A 22,269-nucleotide genomic window follows, 5' to 3' on the forward strand; every position below is an offset into this window, starting at 1 on the left:
GAGAGGTGAAACTGTATCATCATATAGAAATCAAATTTGATCACTTCAAATAAACTACTATAGAGGCTCACCCTTTCTAGATATTTTGTTGGATATTAATAATGAAATATTAATTTAAAAATATATTTGAATTTGCTTCATATTTAATATTTAATTCAAGAGTTTACAATATAATTAAATAAAATTTCATTTCATTTCGGGTAATGTCTTTTATAATAATATGGTATATTTAATTTGAGTGATATTTTAATGTATTATTATTGTTATTTATTTTTATTTTGGAGTTATTAATTGAGATGGATTAAATTTTTTGAGGTATAAGGTTTTTACAAAATGTAAAATTTAAAATAAAAATTGTACTTTTAAAAGATTTGGTTTTTTGGTTTTTTTGGATCATTGATAGATTTAGAATTAAAATAGATCTACGCTAGTTTATTATCTAATTGTGTGCCATATATCAAATCCATTTTAAACATGGAAAAAATTATATCTCTTTCATTTTAAGCAACACTAATAAAAATGTTTTAATCATTAAATTCTTTTATTATATATATTATTCATTTTCAAATGATTGATTTTTTTGTTATTAGCATATTTTTGAATACATGTTTTTATTTGTATTGAAGCATATAAATTATATATATATATATATATATATATATGAATTAACATTTCTCTTTCTAAATATTAAATATTAGAACAATTACATATTAAATATTAAAATAATTACATATTTTCCAGGCATTGTGAATTACAAAGCACTTATCAATAAAATAATATGTTAATATATATATGATATTGAAATATTTAGTTTAATATAACTATTAATTTAAATACTTAATATTTTTTAAAGGTTAAATAATAAAAATTAAATAAATGTCATATTTCCTTTATATTAAAGAGGATAAAATAATTAAATTGTCTATATATAAAGTTGATATAACATTATTTTACTTAAAGTAAACATTAAAATATTATTGTATTTACAAATAATATTATTCTCATATATATATATATATATATATGAAGTTAATAGATATAAAGTGGATATTGAAATATATTATTCAATATTTATTTTTTATTTTTATTTAGTTTATTTTTACAAAAGTTGATATAAAATTGTGTTTTTTTAAATTAAGGTTGAAATGTCTAATTTATAGAGGATAAAATAATTAAATTGTCTATATATAAAGTTGATATAACATTATTTTACTTAAAGTAAACATTAAAATATTATTTTATTTACAAATAATATTATTCTCATACATATATATATATATGAAGTTAATATATATATATATATATATATATATATATATATATGAAGTTAATAGATATAAAGTGGATATTGAAATACATTATTCAATATTTATGTTTTATTTTTACAAAAGTTGATATAAAATTGTGTTTTTTTAAATTAAGGTTGAAATGTCTAATTTATAGACGAATTGGTCTTTTTCACGACTATTTTCAAGGTTGGTAAACATTTTTAAAAACTTGAATTTAAATTGTTTGATTTACTTAAATATTTTTTTTGATTATATGTGTGTGAACTTTTGGTTGTGTGTGAACAATAAAATTCTCTTTGTTGGCACGCAAAAAATTGTTCAGGGTTCTCTTCACGGTATGAAAGCGCAACGAGGCAAAGACAGCATTTTCGAAATAGGATCCTCTTCGAGGCCCCCAGGAGACAGCATTTTCGAATCAGGAGCCTCTTCGAGCCCCAATGTTTCTGAAGTAGGGTCAGCTGTTGCTGCAGTTGAGATTGAAACAGTAGATGTGAATCTCAGTGAACTTAGCAACTACGTATCACAGCTTTTAAATTTCAGAAAGGTCCATCTCTATTTCCCATATCTTTTAGTTTCCTTTTTCTAAATAAAGTGAAAACGAAAAATGTATCGAACAACCAAGGGTCTTTCTAATTAAAAAACAAAAAAACCACGGTTGATGTTTATATTGAGATTGCACGTTAACGAAAGTTCCCACACAACCTTTCCTTAAAGCATGTCCATTGCTAAATAATAGGATGCTAAATTACAAATAATCCAATAGGAAACCTGTCCTGTTTTTGTCAATCTTATATGGTAACAATACCAATTATGTAGATTGGGCCCGGTTTAAATTTTTTCGTTGTTTAATAAGAAAAGGTTTATATGCAATGAGTATAAACCAGCTTTCGGTAGATATAATTTCTGGCTTTTCCCATTTTTATATTACAAAAATAAAAAAATGAGTTTTATTTTCTTTTTGTTTTAGGGAAATGAGCCATTAAAGCCAAGGGGGCCTAAATATTTCCTACCAGATTCAAAACGCTTCTTCAAATTAAAGGAGTTTCTCTCTGAAGGAACTAATGCTGTTGTAAGTGTTTAATGTACTCCCTGATTCACTAATTGTTATTTATTAAAGGAGTTTCTCTCTGAAGGAACTAATGCTGTTGTAAGTGTTTAATGTACTCCCTGATTCACTAATTGTTATTTTTTTTTATTTAAACGTGAAATGCTCTTACTTTTATTTATTGTTGGTATATAGGAAGGTTTTATTCGAGGCGAGAGGAAGACTTTTATTGGGCATTTTCTCGAGGGTATGGAAATGCCACACATGGTTGCTACAGGTTTTCTTGTACAGGCAAATGTTTTGGAAAGATACGAATCAATCTCTACTAATAAAGAGGCATGTTTGTCCCTTTTGAACGAGATGCATACATTAGCCCAGGATGTTAAAGAACTTTCTACAGAGCCTGCATTGGAGGAAGCGATGAAGGTTTCAATCAGGGAAGCAACAACGCTGATAGTTGAAGCCTCCTTGGCTTGCTGTACTCAAATTGATGCTTCAAAATTTGCTGGGTGGGTACTCACTCAACACACTCTAATATCATTAAGGGGGTGTGTAAATAGATGCTGAATTCCTATGTCGTCTATATCGTGGGATAAATTAAAACAGATCCTGTTCAAATAAATTCAGATTTCTTGTTTAACGTGGATTTATGTGGACTTGGAGCCCTTTTATGTAGGCTTTTAAATGATATTTCCTAACGCAGGTTTTTCTTAAGCACTCCGGGCATGGAAGAGCTAGCAGAATTCGAAAAAGAGTTGCAAAAAATGGACACCCATGTGCGTAACCAAATGGATTTATGTCTTTTCGATGCCGTGCGCCAGCCAAAATCACACTCTGCAAAATATCCTAAATACGCAGGTAAATTGTGATAAGGGTGGAAAAAAGAATATATATATATATATATATATATATATATATATATCCTCAGTATTTTTATTTAATTCAAATTCTCAATAATTATTGAGTATAGAGATTTAATTTCAATAAAATATTTTAAAATACTTTTAATATTATTTGAAAATTATGTTAAAAATAATTACGTTTTTTTCATTTTTAATTAAATTGATATATTTAAAAAGGGGTTATATGAACCAATGTCATATAAAATGAGCTAATAGTTTTTTTGACATGTGATATTGATAAGACAGGAGATGTGTAATTTCTTCTATGCTCAATATCAATCCCTTATATGGGTAGCTCTACCAACGATTGTTCCTCATTCTATATGCATATGACCAATTTATATTAGCATATGAAAACACTGATGGGAAGAGTGCTCATTGACATAAATGCGGCACAACTTGTTGATAATTTGTATGTCTCATAGTGGACAAAAAAATCACAAGGTTGGAAAAAGCATTGGAAAATCACTTATATATATCTATATATGGGAAATAAGTTTTACGCTGAAATAAATTTTCACTAGTCATGACAAGAAATAAGTTTGTAGGATAAAATAAATTATATATATATATATATATATAGATATATATATTAGATAAAACTTAATTTTTGCCATTCCACCCCATTTTCACCCGCTCCATCATATATATAGGCACCCTAATATTAGAGAATTTGTTTCTCATGGGTGTGTAAGTGGGTGGATGGGTATGGGGGAATATAAGAGAAAACTTATTTACATAAATTGGGGTGGGGAAATATTAGAGAAAACATATTCCCCCCTACCCCACTCTCACTGCCACCCTCATAAGTGGGGATGCCATCTATGTAAGTGGACATGGGGGCAAATAAGTTTTCTCCAATTTTAGAGAAAACTTAATTTATATGAGGATGGGTTGGGGGGATATTACTGGAAACTTAATTAAAGTTTTTTAATGAGGGAAAACTTAATTTTAAATTAGGTTTTCTTTCATATTTCTACCCACCCTCACAAAATTAAGTTTTCTATAATATTGGCCACCCCCACCTCATATAAACGAAATATTCTCTAAAATAAGTTTTCTCTAAAAGGGAAGAAAACTTATTCCACTTACCCCCACCTATAAGGTTGGGGCTGAGGGGAAATATTAGAGAAAACTTTTTACCCCCCTGTTTTCTTTAATTCTCCCCTACATCCCCCTTAAGTTTTCTCTAATATTTTCATCCACCTCCACCCTCATATGGGGGAAATATTAAAGAAACTTTAAAAATAAAAGAAAAGCCAAGTTTTTTCTATTCCTCCTCTTAAGTTTTCTCTAATATTTTCATCCATCCCCACCCCCATATTGGGGAAATATTAAACAAACCTTAAGGAGAAAAAAAAACCAACTTTTCTCTAATATTTTCATCCACCCCAAGCCCCATATAGGGGAAATATTAAAAAAACCTTAAAGAGAAAACAGGCCACCCCCACCTCATATAAACCAAATATTCTCTCACTCCACTCCCACCCTAATATAACACTTAAGTTTTCTCTAATAGTTACCCAATCCTTGTATACTTTTAAGTTATATAAGAGGGTGAGGGTGAGGGTGAGGGTGGAAAGAAATATTAGAAAAAACTCAAGTTGGTGGGGTAGGTGGAAATATTAGAAAAAACATGAATTGGCTAAGTTTTATCTAATATTTCCCTCCACTCCCTCTCTCATATAAAACTTAAGATTTCTCTAATTTTTTCCCTACCCTTACATACTTTTAAGTTTTATATGAGGGTGGGAGGAAATTTTAGAAAAAGCTTAAGATGTTGGGTTTGGTGGGAAATATTAGAAAACACCTAAATTGGTATATGAGGGTGGGGGGAAACAAAAATATTAGGAAAACTTAATTTAGGGGAAATGTTAAGAAAAATTCAAATTATGTTTTTGTGCGCCGAGAGACATGATATAGCTCACATTGAGAGATATGTTGTCATGTAATGTTACATTAAAAAATAATAAAATTATATATATATATATATATATATATATATATATATATATATATATATATATATATATATATTCCTAGAAAAACGACACATAATTTTATTCGTTAAAGATGAAAATTAAATTTTTCATATGCACAAGTGCATTTCAGAAAGCATTCGCCATTCGAGGCATGGAAAAATGTTTTACATATAGGCAAGTAAATAAAAATCATAGGGAAAACAAACCCTAAGCCACAAAATTGAGAAAAATCAAGAAATAAGGCACACAAACCTGCCAAAGAACCCCAAAGGGTCCGCCATACGAGCTCACATGTGGGAAAACAACATTACAAATGTGGTATTAAAAAAACCTATCGAAAACTCGCAAGAAAAAAGGGTACAAGGCCCCCAAACATCACCCAATGGGTATGTTGTAATTTATTTTCACCATATTATGTTTCCCATTTCCTTTATGTTGAAAAATAGAAAAAATTAAGAAGTATAGAAAAGAAAATACAAAAATTAATTGAAATAAGAAAAAGAAAAATAAAAGAAAAGAAAAATAAAGAAAGAAAAAGGGATTATATATATATATATATATATATGAAAAATATAAAATAAAATCCCAAAGTATAGGCACACTTGTTTAAATGTCACCGCAATTATATTTGTATTATTGTTGAAATCTTATTATGTTGATTAATCAATATATTGTTAATAAAGTGAACTGACTTGACATTTTGTCGGCTTGCGATAAAACTTGAGTGAGAATCAAATGCGGAGATCATCCCCGCCCAGATCAACGACGGGGGATGAGCTATCGACATTTAACTAGGGGGGTCGAAAAGTCGTTTTGTGAATCCTGTTCATGGCTACATGGCCCCTCCACAACCATTCCCCCCCCCCCCCCCCCCAACCCTGAAAACTTCTCTCTCACCTACTCCACTCCCGTCACCGCTTTCATACCTCCTCACACCTTGCCACTTGCCATTATCTCATTCGCCCATACCATATTACTGTTACATTAATAAATTCCCCCACCAACAAATTAACCGTTATAACGAATAATTGCTTCTCGCCAACATTCAAGTGCATTAACTAGACTCGCCAAAATGGTTAATTCCTTAAATCCCATATAAAACATTTTGCTGCCCTTCAAAATCCCTTTCTCCCATTTTCTTGCGGCAACATTGGTATGATCTGGATTCTATCAGCTAACAAGCATTTTCTACACCAACAATCACCAGTTCTCAGTAATTTGATACACTTGTTTACAAATTCATAATTAAATATGTCATCATGTAAAGGAAAGTCCAAATTAGTGGTAGAAAGCCCAATGTTGCCCCCTATAATGAATTTAGACGAATTTCCCCTGGTTGACAACCAATACAAAATTTTTGATACCTAGTGTGAGTTCAATATTTATGAACTCCACAACTGGGAAAATTGAAATTTTTTAGATGATAATAATTAATTCAACATATGGGACTCCTTCCTGACCCGATTTGTCTTTCCTTAGACCCATATCTTCCTAGAATTTGTCACTTGGTGTCATTTATGGTATCTACACAGTCAGAGGGTCGTAATTGCCCAAAATAATGAAGTCTTGTTTACTGTCACCCCTGAGTCAATATGTCAAATTCTCTAAGTTAAGCCTACAACCCCTCTGCATCCTTTTTCTGTAGATTCTCTGATGGAGATGTTGAAAAGTGTGCAACAAGAAATGCTAAAAATAGAAGATGCTAAAAATAACACTGCTATAAATAGTCGGGCTATAAATAGCAGTTCAGCCATTGGAGATCTTATCTACAATGGGTGAAAAGTGAAAGTGCTAAAAATATCTTTTCTAAAAATAACATTTCGGGATCCCTTCTTATTTTAGTCAGTCCCTGGACTAAACATAGGAAGTAAAATTCGAATTTGATATCAACAGCAGTTTGGAAATTAATTAATTAATTCATCTTGAGTTAATTAGTTAAGGAAAATCAAACTTGAAGTTTATATGAGGACATGCAACAATTTCTCCATTAATTGAGGAATTTAACCTTCAGTTAAAGAGATAAGGATGAGTTGTAATATTGAGTTGTAAACAGTTGGCTTAGTTTAACTTAGTCAAGTCCAGTTAGATTAATTTAACAATTTGTTAAATTAATGAGAGTTCAGTTAGTTAATGCTTGCATGCATGTAACTACTGTAATTTAGATAACTGAGTATTCACTCAGGGATAACTCATGCATGTCAGTTCAGTCAGACACCCAGTTGAGATCAGATGGAGGGACAATGTACTATCAGTTGCTAAGATATTCCTTGGTGAATATTCCTTGCATGCAGAAGGAATATTATTCCTTATGGATTGCGCAGTTGGACCTGAGTTTACAGTGAGTGTGATGAGGCCAATTCACACATGTGATATCATTGGACCCCAATCAAAACTACGCAAGGAAATATGAGGATTGGAGGGCTTGAGGAAGATATATTCTATGTCTATTGAGTTTGTGAGCTGTATTGTTTGAGTGCAGAGAGATCATGATAGCTTGAGAGCTAATTCTTTTTGTAACTTGAACAAGATTTCCACTTGTATGATAATATAGAGTTGGGTTTTTAGGCTGGTGCTTTCCCCAATGATATATCTTCTGTGTTATGGTCGATTACTTCTCATTCTGAGTTATATCTCTTCATGCTTGATGATGCTCATATCTGTTCGATTAAGCTTCAGCAAAGTTTATGGTAGAAGTAGATCAAGTATTATGCTTTAGGACATTGCATATATCAGGTTGATCTACAGGTGAAAATTCTACAGGAGATCTATCAAAAATTCACATTCCTTCAAAGAGCCAAGATATTTGAATCATTTTTACCCGAGAACTCCGAATTACCAAGAACCAATCCAGCTTACTCTTCTTCAATATTTCTAGAAATGTCTAGGCAAGTCATCTATATGGTTTCATGTCTAGTAGGTTACCCTAGTGATCAGTGGGTTGACGAGGAAATTCTAGCATTTTTATCAGTGTTTTTAGCAGGTGATAAACTGTCACTCATTTTCAATGACAGTCAATTTATGGCAGAGAGCATTCATGATCAATTTTTGAATTTTTCTACTGAAGGCACTTTCAAGCTTCAATGAGTCCTTGTATACTTGCTTCTATTTTTCTAAGTAGATAGATTTAAATTTCCATTACAAAATCTAGATGCATAGGGAAATCCCCAATGTGTAATTCATTAGACATGCTCGGTAAGTGTTGTGCTGTGCAACAACCCCCCATTTATTTTACATAAATAAATTCGGTGATTATTGTACAAATAAATAGGGACCCTTAAAAAATTAAAAAAAATAAGGATATAGTTTAATTCAAGGATTTTCTTGAGAATAAATTTGATTTTCCTTTTGAATAAAAGCTTATTAAAGCTTGAATGACTGAAACAAGGCCACTTTAAAGGAAAATCTGACAATATCGCATATCGCAAAATCTCGAGAGTATAATAGTTCACCTACTGAGTCAAGACTTGAAATTGCGATAAAGGATAGGCCCCAGAGAACTAAAGCATATTCATTCTTTATAAAATATAAAGTATTAATGAGAATTTCTTACGGCGGAAGTTCCCCACATCGTAATCCCACGACAAACAAGAAATATATTGAAAAGGACTCCTTGCGAAATGCGATAAGTCATTGGACTCGACGAAACAATAAACTATACCATTGAAAACACATTGCATCTGGTTGTATCAAAAGAATATGCCAATAAGCTCTGCTTGTAACATTCCAAACAGTTCTGATTGCGATAAAGTTATTCATTAAAGAAAATCGCCCAAGGAAATCATAAAGCATAAACAAAAGCTTTGCTTGAATATAAACCTATGGGCCCGCTACAAGTGCCATGTCACTTCCTAAAAGCCACAATCGCTTAAAGCTTCGACCATATCGATTTTCTGTTATCTCCTGAAATCACCGATTGCGACGTTGCGATAATCCGAGTATCGCAATTGCACATCTCCCATGCTCAACACGCTGATACAATGATATCACCATTGCATATCAGCGTGATACTTAAAGAATGAATTTTGTTTACCATCCGAAGAAGATTTGCGATGCAATATATTAATGAATAATAAATAAACCACGCGAAGCCATGATTTCAGTTAATTAATGGGTTCTAATGATATTTATGGTTTCAAGTCCCAAAGAGATTTGGTGATCTGTTCAGATTGATTGCATTAAAACCTCCCTTTCCATCATTTCAAAAGCTTTATGTGTTTGTATGCTTGTTCGTTTAACTCCTATTTTCTATGTATTCTAGGACTTCTCCCTAGAAAGAATTGTGTAGCAAAATGACTAAACCTAAGAAAGGAAAGAAGTCTAGTGAAGCCATGCAATCTTCTACGTCTGATGTAACAGAAATGCCTCCATTATTCTCATATACAACATGCACTATTGAAATCGGGACTTCCTCATGGGAAACTATGTACCATCTACTCGAAATAGAGGGTCCAAGCATAATTCAAAGAAAAGCCACAATAGATGCTACCACTTCTTCTGAAGCTTCCCACTTTGAGGTTGCAAGCTTGTTCGAGCACAGATTTGTTGCTCGACCTAAGATTTGTCCATACACCGATATGGTAAAATGGATAATAGACAATATTAACATTGCAGACAGGGCATTCCAGACTTCAAGACAAATAGTGATTAGTTCTTCACACCAGAAGACATTAAGAGAATGTATCATATACCAGACCCACAAAAGGTATATGATAAAGCCTTCCTTGAGCATTTCACAACAGAAAACGAGGAACCATCAGACCTAATCAGGAAATGGAGGTCTAATTCAAACAAGCACAAACAAGAGAAATCAAGTATGTGTCCTATAGCACCTCTCACTGCTCCCTATTATTATATTGCTGCCATGATGTGTAGATTGTTTGGGTATGCCGACACTACCAAATTTTATGTTGAATGGGTTCCCTTAATAGATGGAGCTATGAATTCTTTTGTAATGGACTGGGGCACTATCTTTTCTAATAACCTCGCCTTAAAAATATGGGAATAAAGACAAAATAGATATGTTACCTCTATGATAGTCCCACCATTTTTTATGAATGCATACATCATGGATGCAGTTTGTTTCACCACAAGTTTCCCAACTATGGGTTGGAAATGGACCATTCAAGACCCTACCACTATTCATATATATCACAACATCTTGTGGGAATCCAATTTTGACACTCATTTTTACAAAATATGTCAAGGAGTCATGCTACCTATCTACGATGGTTGTTTTCAACAAAAAGGCCCCAAGGTTATTTGATGAGGCCAAAATTGATATTTTACTAGTAGGTAGGTGGTTCGGAGAAGAATTGTTTGCTTATGTCCAGGTCTTTGGAAGCATAGAACCCGCTCATGTCTTCCCTTTTTAGGTTTTGCATTTTAAAAGAGGTCTACATCTCAAGGGATTTGATACATTGAGCTCTTATTAAATCTGTGGTTAAGATGGATCTTAATATTTCAAATCAAGTTATATTTTAATTAATTCTTACAATTTTTTAAAAATTCCAGCGATGTGATATGTATGATAAAATAAGTGTTTTGATACTTATCACAATACCTATTGATGTTAGTGAGAGATCTAGTTTATATGGCTGCACTAGTAAATATTTGTATTGATCTTTCTTTCTCAAGAGATTTGATTCATTCACAGATTATTAAATCTCACTAAATCTGTAGTTATATATGTGTGTGTATGTGTGTGTTTAAAAGGATCTGATGTTAGTGAGAGATCTAGTTTATATGGCTGCACTAGCAAATATTTGTATTGATTTTTTTTCTCAAGAAATTTGATTCACTAACCATTTATTAAATCTCACTAAATTTATAGTTATATGTGTATGCGTTTAAAAGGATAGATTCTCTTGAGGTGCAACACCTCAAGAAATTTGATTCACTAACCGTTTATTAAATCTCACTAAATCTATAGTTAAGATGAATTTTAATAATTTAAATAAAATGATAATTTAATTAAATTTTATGATTTTTTTAAAATCTTGGTAATGTGTGATGTATGAATTATGTAAAAATGTTTTTTTTTTTTTGCTTATAGCCATTAATTTATATATCACACTAATAAATATTTGTATTGATCTTTCTGATTAAAATATTTTGTTGCACCACTAGGAATCGAAAAGCCGGTTCGAATCAAAGAACTTTTACAGGAAGTCATTGAGCTGCTAGAGTGGCAAAGCTACAAAAACGCGGTAGCAGTTATCTTGCATGGCATTGGTGGCATGGGAAAGACTACCCTTGCCGATGCTGTATTTGCACGGCTGTTTAAGGAAAAAAAAGAAGAATGTAAATTTTGCTTTGTTAGGTTGTTTCAAGGTATAAAATCAACTCCAAATGTTATAGAGTTGCAAAAAAGTATCTTGAGAAAATTGAAGGGAGAAGAGCCAGAGGAGATCCGAAGTTATGAAGAAGGACAAAAACAAATTGCTCTCATGTTAGAGAAAGAGGAAGCTTTTATTTATATCGACAATGTCTTGCTTCAGGATAAGCGTGAACAAGGCCCAAATGCACTAAGACAGCTTTTCCATGAGAATATGGCAAATGCAAAAAAATTGAGGTTGCTCATAACTTCACGTAATAAAGATGCAGCGAGCTGGATGACAATGAGCAAAGGCGTTGAAAAAAAAATCTACCAGATTCAAAGCCTGCCCAAAGCCGAGGCGGAGACGTTTTTAAAAAAGGAGCTGAATGGCAATGAAATTCAACTAAATGCTAGCCAAATTGACGGGATTGTCAAGATATGTGGAGGAGTCCAGGCGCTTTTGAAGGTGTTAGCAGGATTCATAAATGACGGCGAAGGGGCGCTTTTGAAGGTGTTAGCAGGATTCATAAATGACGGCGAAGGAAGCGCAGTGCAAAATTATGAAACATTGATGAGAGAGGTTAAAGAAAAAAACTGGAAAGGTAATATTGGGGAGAGTATAGAGCAATACGTCTCTGATTACGACAAACTTCAAGATGCTTACGACAAACTTGAAGATAAATTGAAAGATACATTTCTCGATGTTTCTTCATTTTTTCGAGGCTGGGACTGGAAAGAACTTTCAGATATTGTGGGAGAGACAGAACTGGAAACGCTAGAAAAAAGAAGGCTTGTGACCCGAGATGTGAAAAGCATGACTGCAAGGGTACACGGTGCCAGCTTGGAAGTTGGTCTCTCGAGGACAGAAGGAAACAGATTCAGATTAACCACTGCAACTGAAATTGAAAAGTTCTCAGATATAGAAGATAATGTACGCAATCTTTCAACTAAAATATTTATCATGTACAGCTTTGTTTCATTTGACTGACTGTAATATTTAATAAATAAACAGGACCTTCAAAAGATCAAGGGCATATGGGCAAGTGACAACAAAGATCCACTGCGTATACCCGCGTCAAAGCTAGATTTGATGTCTGGATCTTTAAGAGTTCTTAAGCTCGGACCCTTAACATATGTGGAGGGAAAATGTGAAAAGGAATTTAAAGAGCTGGTTTTTTTCAGTGCCATAACTTCCCATCTTCCTTTTTATGTCTCAAAGCTAAAGAGTTTCGAGAAGCTCAGACATTTATGTTACAACCCGGCAGATTTACAGAATCTAAGTCAAGTAAGTTCACTTAAAATATCTGGTTGGTCCCACTTATTTCTCTCCTTATTTTTCGTGGAATATCTAAAACACCTGTATCATGCTCACTTTTATTGGTTTTTATGGTTAGAACTTGGAGTGTGATTTTCATATATCACTAATTAAGTGCATAATGTGCAGATGCCCTCCAATCTTAGACACGTCGATATCAAATTAAATTCCCCTGCCTTCCAGGTTTCTTCCAATTGTATTCAGCGACTCAGAAATTTGCGAGTATTACGACTGAGTAATGCACAGTTCAAAAGCTTACCTCAAGAGCTAGGAGATATGGGAAATGGTTTGGAGGAAGTATCAATTTCAGGTTGCCAATATCTAGAGGAATTATCAATTTCAGGTTGCCAATATCTGGAAGAAGTATCAATTTCAACGCTTAAATCTTTGAGAGTGTTGAGAATGGATGACTGTTCCCGTTTGACGCGGCTGGCAAAAGGTTGTTGAAATCGTAATTTCAACGCAGCTGCCAGAAACCGGTCAACAAACTCGCCGGAGAGCTCTCGGGTCACATTCCGGCAAAAGGGATTTTCCGATGATCGAACCCGAGAAATTTTAGAGCTGACACGTGGTTCAGCCCTGACGTAACGCAACGTAAGAATCTCGGGAGTTAATGTTCAGCATATGTTGGCTTTCCGATATTTTTGTGAGCCGTCCGATTGTCCTCATCTTTCTCCACCGTCGATCTCTGAAGCTGCATACGGGCCTGCAGCGAATTAATTTTGCGTGGAGTGGAAGACTATTGGTTGACCGCCGAGAATGGAAGAGTTAATGTTTTTAATGGTTGGACGTAGTTTTTTGGTGGCCTTTAATATGGTGATGGGCATACGTTCCATACGTTTTCTTTTTATATATATTTGTTTACATACGGCATGTGAGGTTTTTATATATGTGTTAGTTGTAAGATTTAATATGTTTGTTTTTCGTATTAAGTTTTTGATGTGTGTATGAGTCACGTGAAATGTGCTCATTTTTTTATTACCGTGTTGACCATTGTTTTTGTATGTCACACGGGAGGTAAATGTGCGTGTTCGCAGCAACGAGATAGAACAAGAGTTGTATGCACAGCAGTGCGAAGAAATCATAAGGAACAGAGTGTAATGCTTTTGTGAGGTATTGTAAAACAGAGGTGTAGCAAAAACCATGTGTGGTTTTGCACAGTAGTGCATGAAGAAAAGAAACGAAGTAGAGCACATGTGTTTTGAGTAAGTTTTTTTTATATAGGTTGGATTTGCATTGAAATGCAAATGAAAAGAGCGCTCAGGTATTTTTGAGATTGTGAATGTAATGTAAAGATTACTGTATGTGTAAAATATTTTTACAGCAGTATGTGTAAAAATAGTTTTACACCAGCAAATGTAAAAATGGGTTTTACTGCAGTAAACCCAGCACAGTAATTTCTCAGGTGAAAACAGAGTTTTGATGGGTGAATGTAAGTTTTGGTAAATCCCTCTCAGCAAAGAGGATGAATGTTGTTTGAGGCTTTATATTTAAATCAATAGAAATGTTTTTTATGGCTGTGTAATACTCTGTTATGAGTCATTTTGTTTTAAGAGGTTCCCTGTGCAAAGATCCTGGAACAGTGGAAACAGAGCATTGTCTCTGTGTTGGTTATTTAGTTGGTTTTGGTATTTCCCCATTGAAAAATACCCAACAGTGGTATCAGAGCTAGTCCAGGCTCTTTGAAGACTCAAAGAAGCTGAAGGAAGGTGTGGTTGCAGCAGAGAAAGCTTCTCCAGCAGTGTGAAGTTTCAGCCAAAGGGATTTAGGTATTTCTCAAGTTATTGAGTTATTATTGAAGAAACAGTCAGTGATTTAAAAAACACAGTCAAGTATTTGAAGCCTAGATAAGAATGGCAAGGTCAAAGAAGAAAGTCTCCAAGCCTGCTAAAAATGTGTCTCCCTCCTCTATTAAAATAGAAGACAATTTATTTGAATACATTTTGTTTGAAACTCCAAAGTTTGATGGAAACTTTGATGTATGGGAAATAATGATGAGGGCTTTCCTAATGTCTGAGGGGATTGAAGTCTGGGAGTCAGTGATTGATGACAGCAAGATGGATAAAGAATCCATGGAGTATGATGCACAAACAGTAAAACTAATCTTGGATGGACTCCCTGATTCTGTGAAGAAGAATCTAGGAAAATATACATCAGCAAAGGATATATGGGACAGACTGCATGACCTTTATGCAAAGGGAGCACTGACCATGACAATGAGTCAAGAAGAACCCATCATAGAAGCTGAGAATGAAAAGCTTGACCTCATTAAGCTTCAAGTAAAGGAAAGGGATGAAGAGCTAGCCAAGCTCAAGAAGGAGCTTGACCAATGCAAGAAGAAACATCATGAAAAAGTCATATCTATGACAAATCAGCTGAATGAAGCAAAGAAGCAGGCAGATGCCTTGACAAGTCAACTTGAACAAAGGCACATGAGAGTGAATAAGCTTGTAGAAGAGATTGGACAATACAAGGTAGAGGTCTCCTCCCTTAAGTCCAAACTACAAGAAGCCAGGAAGCAGGCACAAGAAGCTGAAAAGAAAATGGAGAGCAGTCAAGCAAAAGATGAAGAAATCTCCAAGATGAAGACAGATATTATCTCCTTCAAAATAGTAGCAGCTGAAGCTACTCGTAGCAAGGAAGAAACAGAGGGACAACTAGCAAAGAGAAATGATGTATGTGAAAAGTTAGAAGAAGAGATTGTCCTCCTCAGGAAGAAGGTTGAAGGGATGAACAAGATCATGAAGAGCTCTCAAGCATTGGATGACATGCTCAGCTATCACAGATCTCCATATGATAAATCAGGACTTGGGTATGTAGGTGAACCCTCAAACAAGGATGAAGATGCTTCAAGCAAAGGATATGTGAAGAAGCCAGAAAGAGATGGTGATGCTCCTAGTTCCAGCAAAGGCAAGGAGAAAAATGAAGGCAGCAATAGGAGAAATCCTGCTCCAAGCAGAAAATCAGCTCCAAGAAGAAATGTAGCTGATGTCAAGAAGGCAAGAGGCAATGGTGATCATCAAAGGATCTCAAGGCAGCAAGGCTTCAGAAGTACATCAAGGAAACCTCCATCTCCCAGGTACCAAAGTTCATTTTATGGTTATTGTTATGCTTGCTCAAACTTTGGTCATATGGCAAAAGACTGTAGAGCATTTCATGGAGATAGATGTTGTGGTCCCCGACAATCTCCAAGAAATAATTTCACAAGAAGAAATCATGAATTCTCATTCATGAATAAAGTTGAATGCTTCAAGTGTCATAACATTGGGCATATGGCACGTGACTGTAACTTAACATGGGCTCTTACACAAGCTAGACCCATGCAAAAGAAGAAAGTTACACAAGTATGGAGAAGGAAGGAAAGGCAATCTGAAAACCCCTTGAACTCCCCAGTGGATCTAAATTTGTTTTGAGAAGAGTCTGCCAAAAGAAGTCAAGCACACATTAAAGGGGAGCTTGTAATTTTTTGTTTGCTGAACTGTAATAACAGTCATTTGTTGATGGAGGATGTATTGCAGCGCAGCAGTTGCAAATGAAATCTTTGTTAATCCCTCTGAAAGGTAATATGCAGCAGTGATGAAATCAGCAATGTTTTTGCTTTGTGTTTATGCAATATGCACAGAAATGCATAAAGAAGAAAAGATGGCAGCGCTGAAATGTAAAGAGCAGCAGCGAGATAAGAGAAAAGTATGCAAAGCATGGAGACCCTCACAGCAGTGGGAAGACAAAACATAAAACAGCAGTTTGGAAATTTTTTTTTGGAGCACATGGATTAGAATGAACAGCAGTTTTGAATTTTTGCATGGCAATGGAAGGTAGTTTCCTTCTATGTAATATGAGAGAACATACTCACAGCAGAGTGAGTATAATACACAGCAGATTGAAATGTTTTCTATTGGGAATGAAAAAGTAAAGCAATGAGAAGAAAATGAGAAGAAGGCAAAACGCAGCAGAGCATAAATGCCCAGTGGCTGAGAATGCAATAAAATTCTTTCACACAACAGTAAAAAAATGTAATGTTTTTTTTTGTATGCAATGCAACATGCAAAGAAATGCATAAAGAAAAACAGGGACAGCAGATTTTTAATGCACACTGGATGTATAAGAATGTGTGTGGCAGCAGAAAGCCAAAGGAATTGCACAGTAGTGCATTGTAAAAAAAATGAAGACTAAGATTGCGTGAAGCAAGGGTGCACAAGAAAAAGACAGCAGCCCGTGTTAATTTTTTTTGTGGAGAATGAAGTGCCAAGAGTATGGGCACACAGCAGTATGATGAAACAAAAGGCAGCGACAGTGCAAATTGCAGAGGCAATGGAGCAGCAAGAAGTTATGGGCAGCAGCGTGATGGCAAGAAGGAGAAGCAGACAACAATGCAAATAAGAAAATGCAGCAGCAAGAAGTTTTGAACAGCAGCACATGCAAAAGAAATTTTCCTTACAGCAGTAAAGGTAAATGTGATGAATTTGTTGTTCATTGAATTGAAATGCAATATATGCAACAGCAGTGAGTGTAAGAAATATTTACACACAGCAGTGTAAATTTGTAAATTGGGACAGTGTAATTGTTCCAGAAAAGACAAAGTATTTTGTCTTTGAAAAGTGCAGAAGCGGTGCAAGTGCAGACACAGTAGTGTGGGGTAGACGCAGCAAAGAAGATGGCACAACAGTGCAGCAGAGAATATGCAGCAGCATAAAAGAACATTGTAATGAGTTTGCACACACAGCAGTGCAATGATTGTTTGTTTTGGAACTGCATTTGAAGCAGTCATTTAGTGAATCCCTCTGTAATGAGGAAGGTGCTCTTAAGCACAGTTACATGGTGAATCCCTCTGTCAAGAGGAAGGTGCTCTTCAGCACATTGTTATGGTGAATCCCTCTGTCATGAGGAAGGTGCTCTTAAGCACAGTTTCAGGTTAATCCCTCTATTAAGAGGAAGACAACTTTGATTGTTTGTGGGACTGCATCAGAAGCAGTTGGTGAATCCCTCTATGTGAGGAAGATGTCTTTGTAACAGCAGTTGGTGAATCCCTCCATGTGAGGGAGTGTTTGGGTAAGATTGGATGCCCAGCTGTTGAAATTAAAGGGGAGTGTTGAAATCGTAATTTCAACGCAGCTGCCAGAAACCGGTCAACAAACTCGACGGAGAGCTCTCGGGTCACATTCCGGCAAAAGGGATTTTCCGATGATCGAACCCGAGAAATTTTAGAGCTGACACGTGGTTCAGCCCTGACGTAACGCAACGTAAGAATCTCAGGAGTTAATGTTCAGCATATGTTGGCTTTCCGATATTTTTGTGAGCCGTCCGATTGCCCTCATCTTTCTCCACCGTCGATCTCTGAAGCTGCATACGGGCCTGCAGCGAATTAATTTTGCGTGGAGTGGAAGACTATTGGTTGACCGCCGAGAATGGAAGAGTTAATGTTTTTAATGGTTGGTCGTAGTTTTTTGGTGGCCTTTAATATGGTGATGGGCATACGTCCCATACGTTTTCTTTTTATATATATTTGTTTACATACGGCATGTGAGGTTTTTATATATGTGTTAGTTGTAGGATTTAATATGTTTGTTTTTCGTATTAAGTTTTTGATATGTGTATGAGTCACGTGAAATGTGCTCATTTTTTTATTACCGTGTTGACCATTGTTTTTGTATGTCACACGGGAGGTAAATGTGCGTGTTCGCAGCAGCGAGATAGAACAAGAGTTGTATGCACAGCAGTGCGAAGAAATCATAAGGAACAGATTGTAATGCTTTTGTGAGGTATTGTAAAACAGAGGTGTAGCAAAAACCATGTGTGGTTTTGCACAGTAGTGCATGAAGAAAAGAAACGAAGTAGAGCACATGTGTTTTGAGTAAGTTTTTTTTATATAGGTTGGATTTGCGTTGAAATGCAAATGAAAAGAGCGCTCAGGTATTTTTGAGATTGTGAATGTAATGTAAAGATTACTGTAGGTGTAAAATATTTTTACAGCAGTATGTGTAAAAATAGTTTTACACCAGCAAATGTAAAAATGGGTTTTACTGCAGTAAACCCGCACAGTAATTTCTCAGGTGAAAACAGAGTTTTGATGGGTGAATGTAAGTTTTGGTAAATCCCTCTCAGCAAAGAGGATGAATGTTGTTTGAGGCTTTATATTTAAATCAATAGAAATGTTTTTTATGGCTGTGTAATACTCTGTTATGAGTCATTTTGTTTTAAGAGGTTCCCTGTGCAAAGATCCTGGAACAGTGGAAACAGAGCATTGTCTCTGTGTTGGTTATTTAGTTGGTTTTGGTATTTCCCCATTAAAAAAAATACCCAACAAAGGTTTGGGATCATTGACTTCTCTGCAAGAACTCTATTTGATTGGCTGTGAAAGTCTAGAAGCGCTTCCTGGCGAGCTTGAAAATCTTACATCATTGCAAAAACTCGATTTGTCCAAGTGTACACTTCTTACAGCGCTTCCTAGCGGGCTTGAAAATCTTACATCATTGCAAAAACTCAATTTGTCCAAGTGTACAAGTCTTAAAGCGCTTCCTGGCGAGCTTGAAAATCTTACATCATTGCAAAAACTCGATTTGTCCAAGTGTACACTTACAGCGCTTCCTAGCGGGCTTGAAAATCTTACATCATTGCAAAAACTCGATTTGTCCGGGTGTCATTGTCTAAACGAGCTTCCTAGCAGTCTTGGAAAGCTCAGATCATTGCAAGAACTCAGTTTGCGCGACTGCGTAAGTCTAGAAGCTCTTCCTCCCAGTCTCGAGGAGCTTTCCTCATTGAGATTATTGGACTCATCCTGCTGTCTCAGATTAGAAGATCTCCCTTGTGGCTTAGAAAAGTTAACATCGCTTGTTGAACTTAACCTATATTCTTGTCAACGACTAAGTAGTATTCCTGAAAACATTGGGATGCTGAAGTTGAATTCAATCAACTTAACGTATGCCCACTCTTTAAAAGATCTGCCGGATGGGTTTTGCAATTTCTCCACTTTAACAGAGCTTGTCATGACTCGCTGCGACAATCTAGAGAGGCTTCCGGAGCGATTTGGAGAAGTAACAAATTTAAGAAAACTAATTATGATGAGCTGTGGCAGGCTACAGAAGCTGCCAGAAAGTTTCAACCAACTCAAGTACTTGGAGCACTTGGATTTAACAATGTGCTCGACTCTTGAAGAATTATGTATATACTTCAAAGGTCTCTCACTACTGCGAGTTCTATCACTGGAAGGCTGCGACAAGCTAAAGAAACTCCCTGAGGATTTCCAATGCCTCACCTCACTGGAAGTTCTGGATGTAAGACATTGCGATAAGTTGGAAGGGAAATGGATAGACAGCATGCTAAAGATGGAAAAGCTACAAATTTTGCGCATCGCAGGAAGCAAGTTGTTGGAGGAAAGATGGGAGAAAATTCAAGCACAAAAATGCAATCAATCATGGTCTTGTGCTGTGTATACAGAGCAGGTGATCCACATTTTCAAACATGTTTTCTGTTCCCACATTATAATTAACTCTTTTAATGTTTAGATCCTAAAACATATCACAGGGGAAAAAATTGCAAAGCATACATTATTTTTCCTTTCCACTCACTTTAGCTTTCTCTTCAGGGTTTATCAAATGAGGAGAATCTTCTAAAGCAGTTACAATCAGAATTCGACAGCATGCTCACTAGTGGAGAAAGAGAGCCACTGAATATATCTGGTCTTCCTCTGCACACGCTGCTGCTTGCTAAGTTTGATGGCCATGAGTATTTCGATCTTGATTTTCAATTGCATTTACTTGAGGAGAGTATAGATGATAATCCAACACATTTCGAAATGGTTTATTTTGGCAATCATTTTAATAAGTTGTCTGAAAAAGTGGCGAATAGAATAGTGGGGCATGCTGCGGCTAACGGGGCCGCTAAAGCATTGTTTCAAAAACTGCTCTCATTAGTTGTTGTTTACAAGACGGACTTTGACCGGTATCTTACCAACAGTTTCCTAATGACCGCGGAGATTGTGAGGGGGGGAAAAGGTGATAAATACCTTTCTCATTGGAAACTTTTCGTAGATGGATATCATGATGAGGAGAGGCTGGAGGACATTGTGGTGACGAAGAGCGGGAGATACGTTAAATTGAAGCAACTGGCAGAAAATCCTGGAGGGAGTCCTATAGCTTCGTTAACAGAGCTCTTCCTAGGGGGAGGAGAGGAAATTTCTCTTTCCTTTCTTAAGAACAAGGATGGTGAATCCACGAGGGTATTAAAGTTCTATATTTTGTGGATAACTCTTCAAATATTTTCCAATAAAATTTTCAAATTCCCTTTATTGACTATTGATTATTTTGTTTGTGTTTATATGAAAATTGTAGGTCGGAGTGGACGAATTGCAAGGGAAAACGATTTTATTAGATATCAGGCCTGCCAACATCTGTTTTGATATTCCTCTTCTCGCCTTAGTGGAGATGTACAATGTTGTGAAGAAAGAGAGATTTAATTTTGAAATTATAACAGTTCCAATATTTCAGGGAGACACAACATTGGATGTATATGAGAAGATTTCAAGAAAGGTTCCATGGTTGGTCCTGGAAAATCCGTGGCAGCTGACAAATGCAACCAAGTATTTTCTCGTTGAAGGGTATCCACGAAGGACTGCAGGATGGGACAGATGGTACCCGAATACAATGAGGATAATAGAGAGCGACGGGACAATCGCACCGTATAGGAATCCTGGTGTACTGCGGATGGTGAACACATGGGGGGCAGCAGCTTATCCTTTTACGGCGGAAAAAGAGGCGTAATTAATACAAAAAGAAGAGACACAAATGAAGGCTATGTCTCATGCAATGTTTCTTTTCCAGCATTTGGAAGGTGTGGCAGAGCAGGTCAGTAACTACCTGTTATTTGTTTGCTTTTTGTATATTTTGAGAAGGAAAAAGAAAACGGTTTTCATTTCTAATTGTTTTTTCTCCTCTCCTTGTCGTTGATGATGAAAAGTTGAGGGAGGCAACGGGTCAGCAAAAAATGACATGCTTATGCTGCTGTCACGAAAAGGAGTTTACAAATTCCATGAAGGATGTGTTGACAGAATTAAGTGATATCATTTACATTATTTATATTCCAAATTTTCATGAAGGAACAACACAATGGGCATATTTCACTGCTGCAATTTCTGAATGTTATTCAACTTTGGAACCTTCCAAAATGTCATCAGCACAGATGCCAAAGATGCTTGGGTTAAGTTTATGTGAGTATGAAGCTATGAGATTTTGGGCGCGTATTCACTCTTTGAAAGAGGGAATTACTGCCAAAGATCAAATTCAGTTACCGAAAATGCCGAGGATTCCTGATGATCATCTTTATGGTACTGATTCATGGATGTTTATAATGGATGAAGATGGAAATTTGATAACAACAAGGGGGAAAGAAATTGTAGAATTGTTATCTGAAGAATATTCAGATGAC

At 35.4% G+C, this 22,269-nt stretch overlaps 1 protein-coding gene across 2 annotated transcripts; it reads left to right on the plus strand.

Moving 5' to 3' along the window:
• The first annotated feature begins 1,615 nt into the window (after window positions 1-1,615).
• On the plus strand, window positions 1,616-21,937 carry LOC149210412 (uncharacterized). 2 transcript variants are annotated; one of them, XM_089396716.1, is made up of 11 exons: window positions 1,616-1,833; window positions 2,257-2,358; window positions 2,530-2,843; window positions 3,038-3,192; window positions 11,345-12,465; window positions 12,547-12,819; window positions 12,979-13,288; window positions 19,156-20,288; window positions 20,432-21,064; window positions 21,177-21,689; window positions 21,802-21,937. In XM_089396716.1, exons 1-10 carry the CDS (start codon window positions 1,627-1,629, stop codon window positions 21,603-21,605), a joined length of 4,677 nt encoding a protein of 1,558 aa, XP_089252842.1. In that variant the 5' UTR covers window positions 1,616-1,626; the 3' UTR covers window positions 21,606-21,689; window positions 21,802-21,937. The 2 variants fall into 2 exon arrangements, with proteins under 2 accessions (XP_089252842.1, XP_089252843.1); XM_089396717.1 differs by lacking the exon at window positions 1,616-1,833 and having other exon boundaries at window positions 2,322-2,436.
• Window positions 21,938-22,269: the final 332 nt, after the last annotated feature.

This window comes from Pinus tabuliformis, chromosome 1_2, assembly GCF_031772625.1.
Source record: "Pinus tabuliformis cultivar Carrire ecotype Pingquan chromosome 1_2, CPIR1, whole genome shotgun sequence".
In the NCBI taxonomy this organism is placed as follows: Eukaryota; Viridiplantae; Streptophyta; class Pinopsida; order Pinales; family Pinaceae; genus Pinus; species Pinus tabuliformis.

Excerpts from the sequence above, each read along its gene's own strand:
- LOC149210412 (XM_089396716.1), top strand. The coding sequence starts at position 1,627 with ATGAAAGCGCAACGAGGCAAAGACAGCATTTTCGAAATAGGATCCTCT. Across the intron at positions 2,359-2,529 it reads CTGAAGGAACTAATGCTGTT|GAAGGTTTTATTCGAGGCGA; the intron begins GTAAGTGTTTAA and ends GTTGGTATATAG. Across the intron at positions 13,289-19,155 it reads TTTGACGCGGCTGGCAAAAG|GTTTGGGATCATTGACTTCT; the intron begins GTTGTTGAAATC and ends TACCCAACAAAG.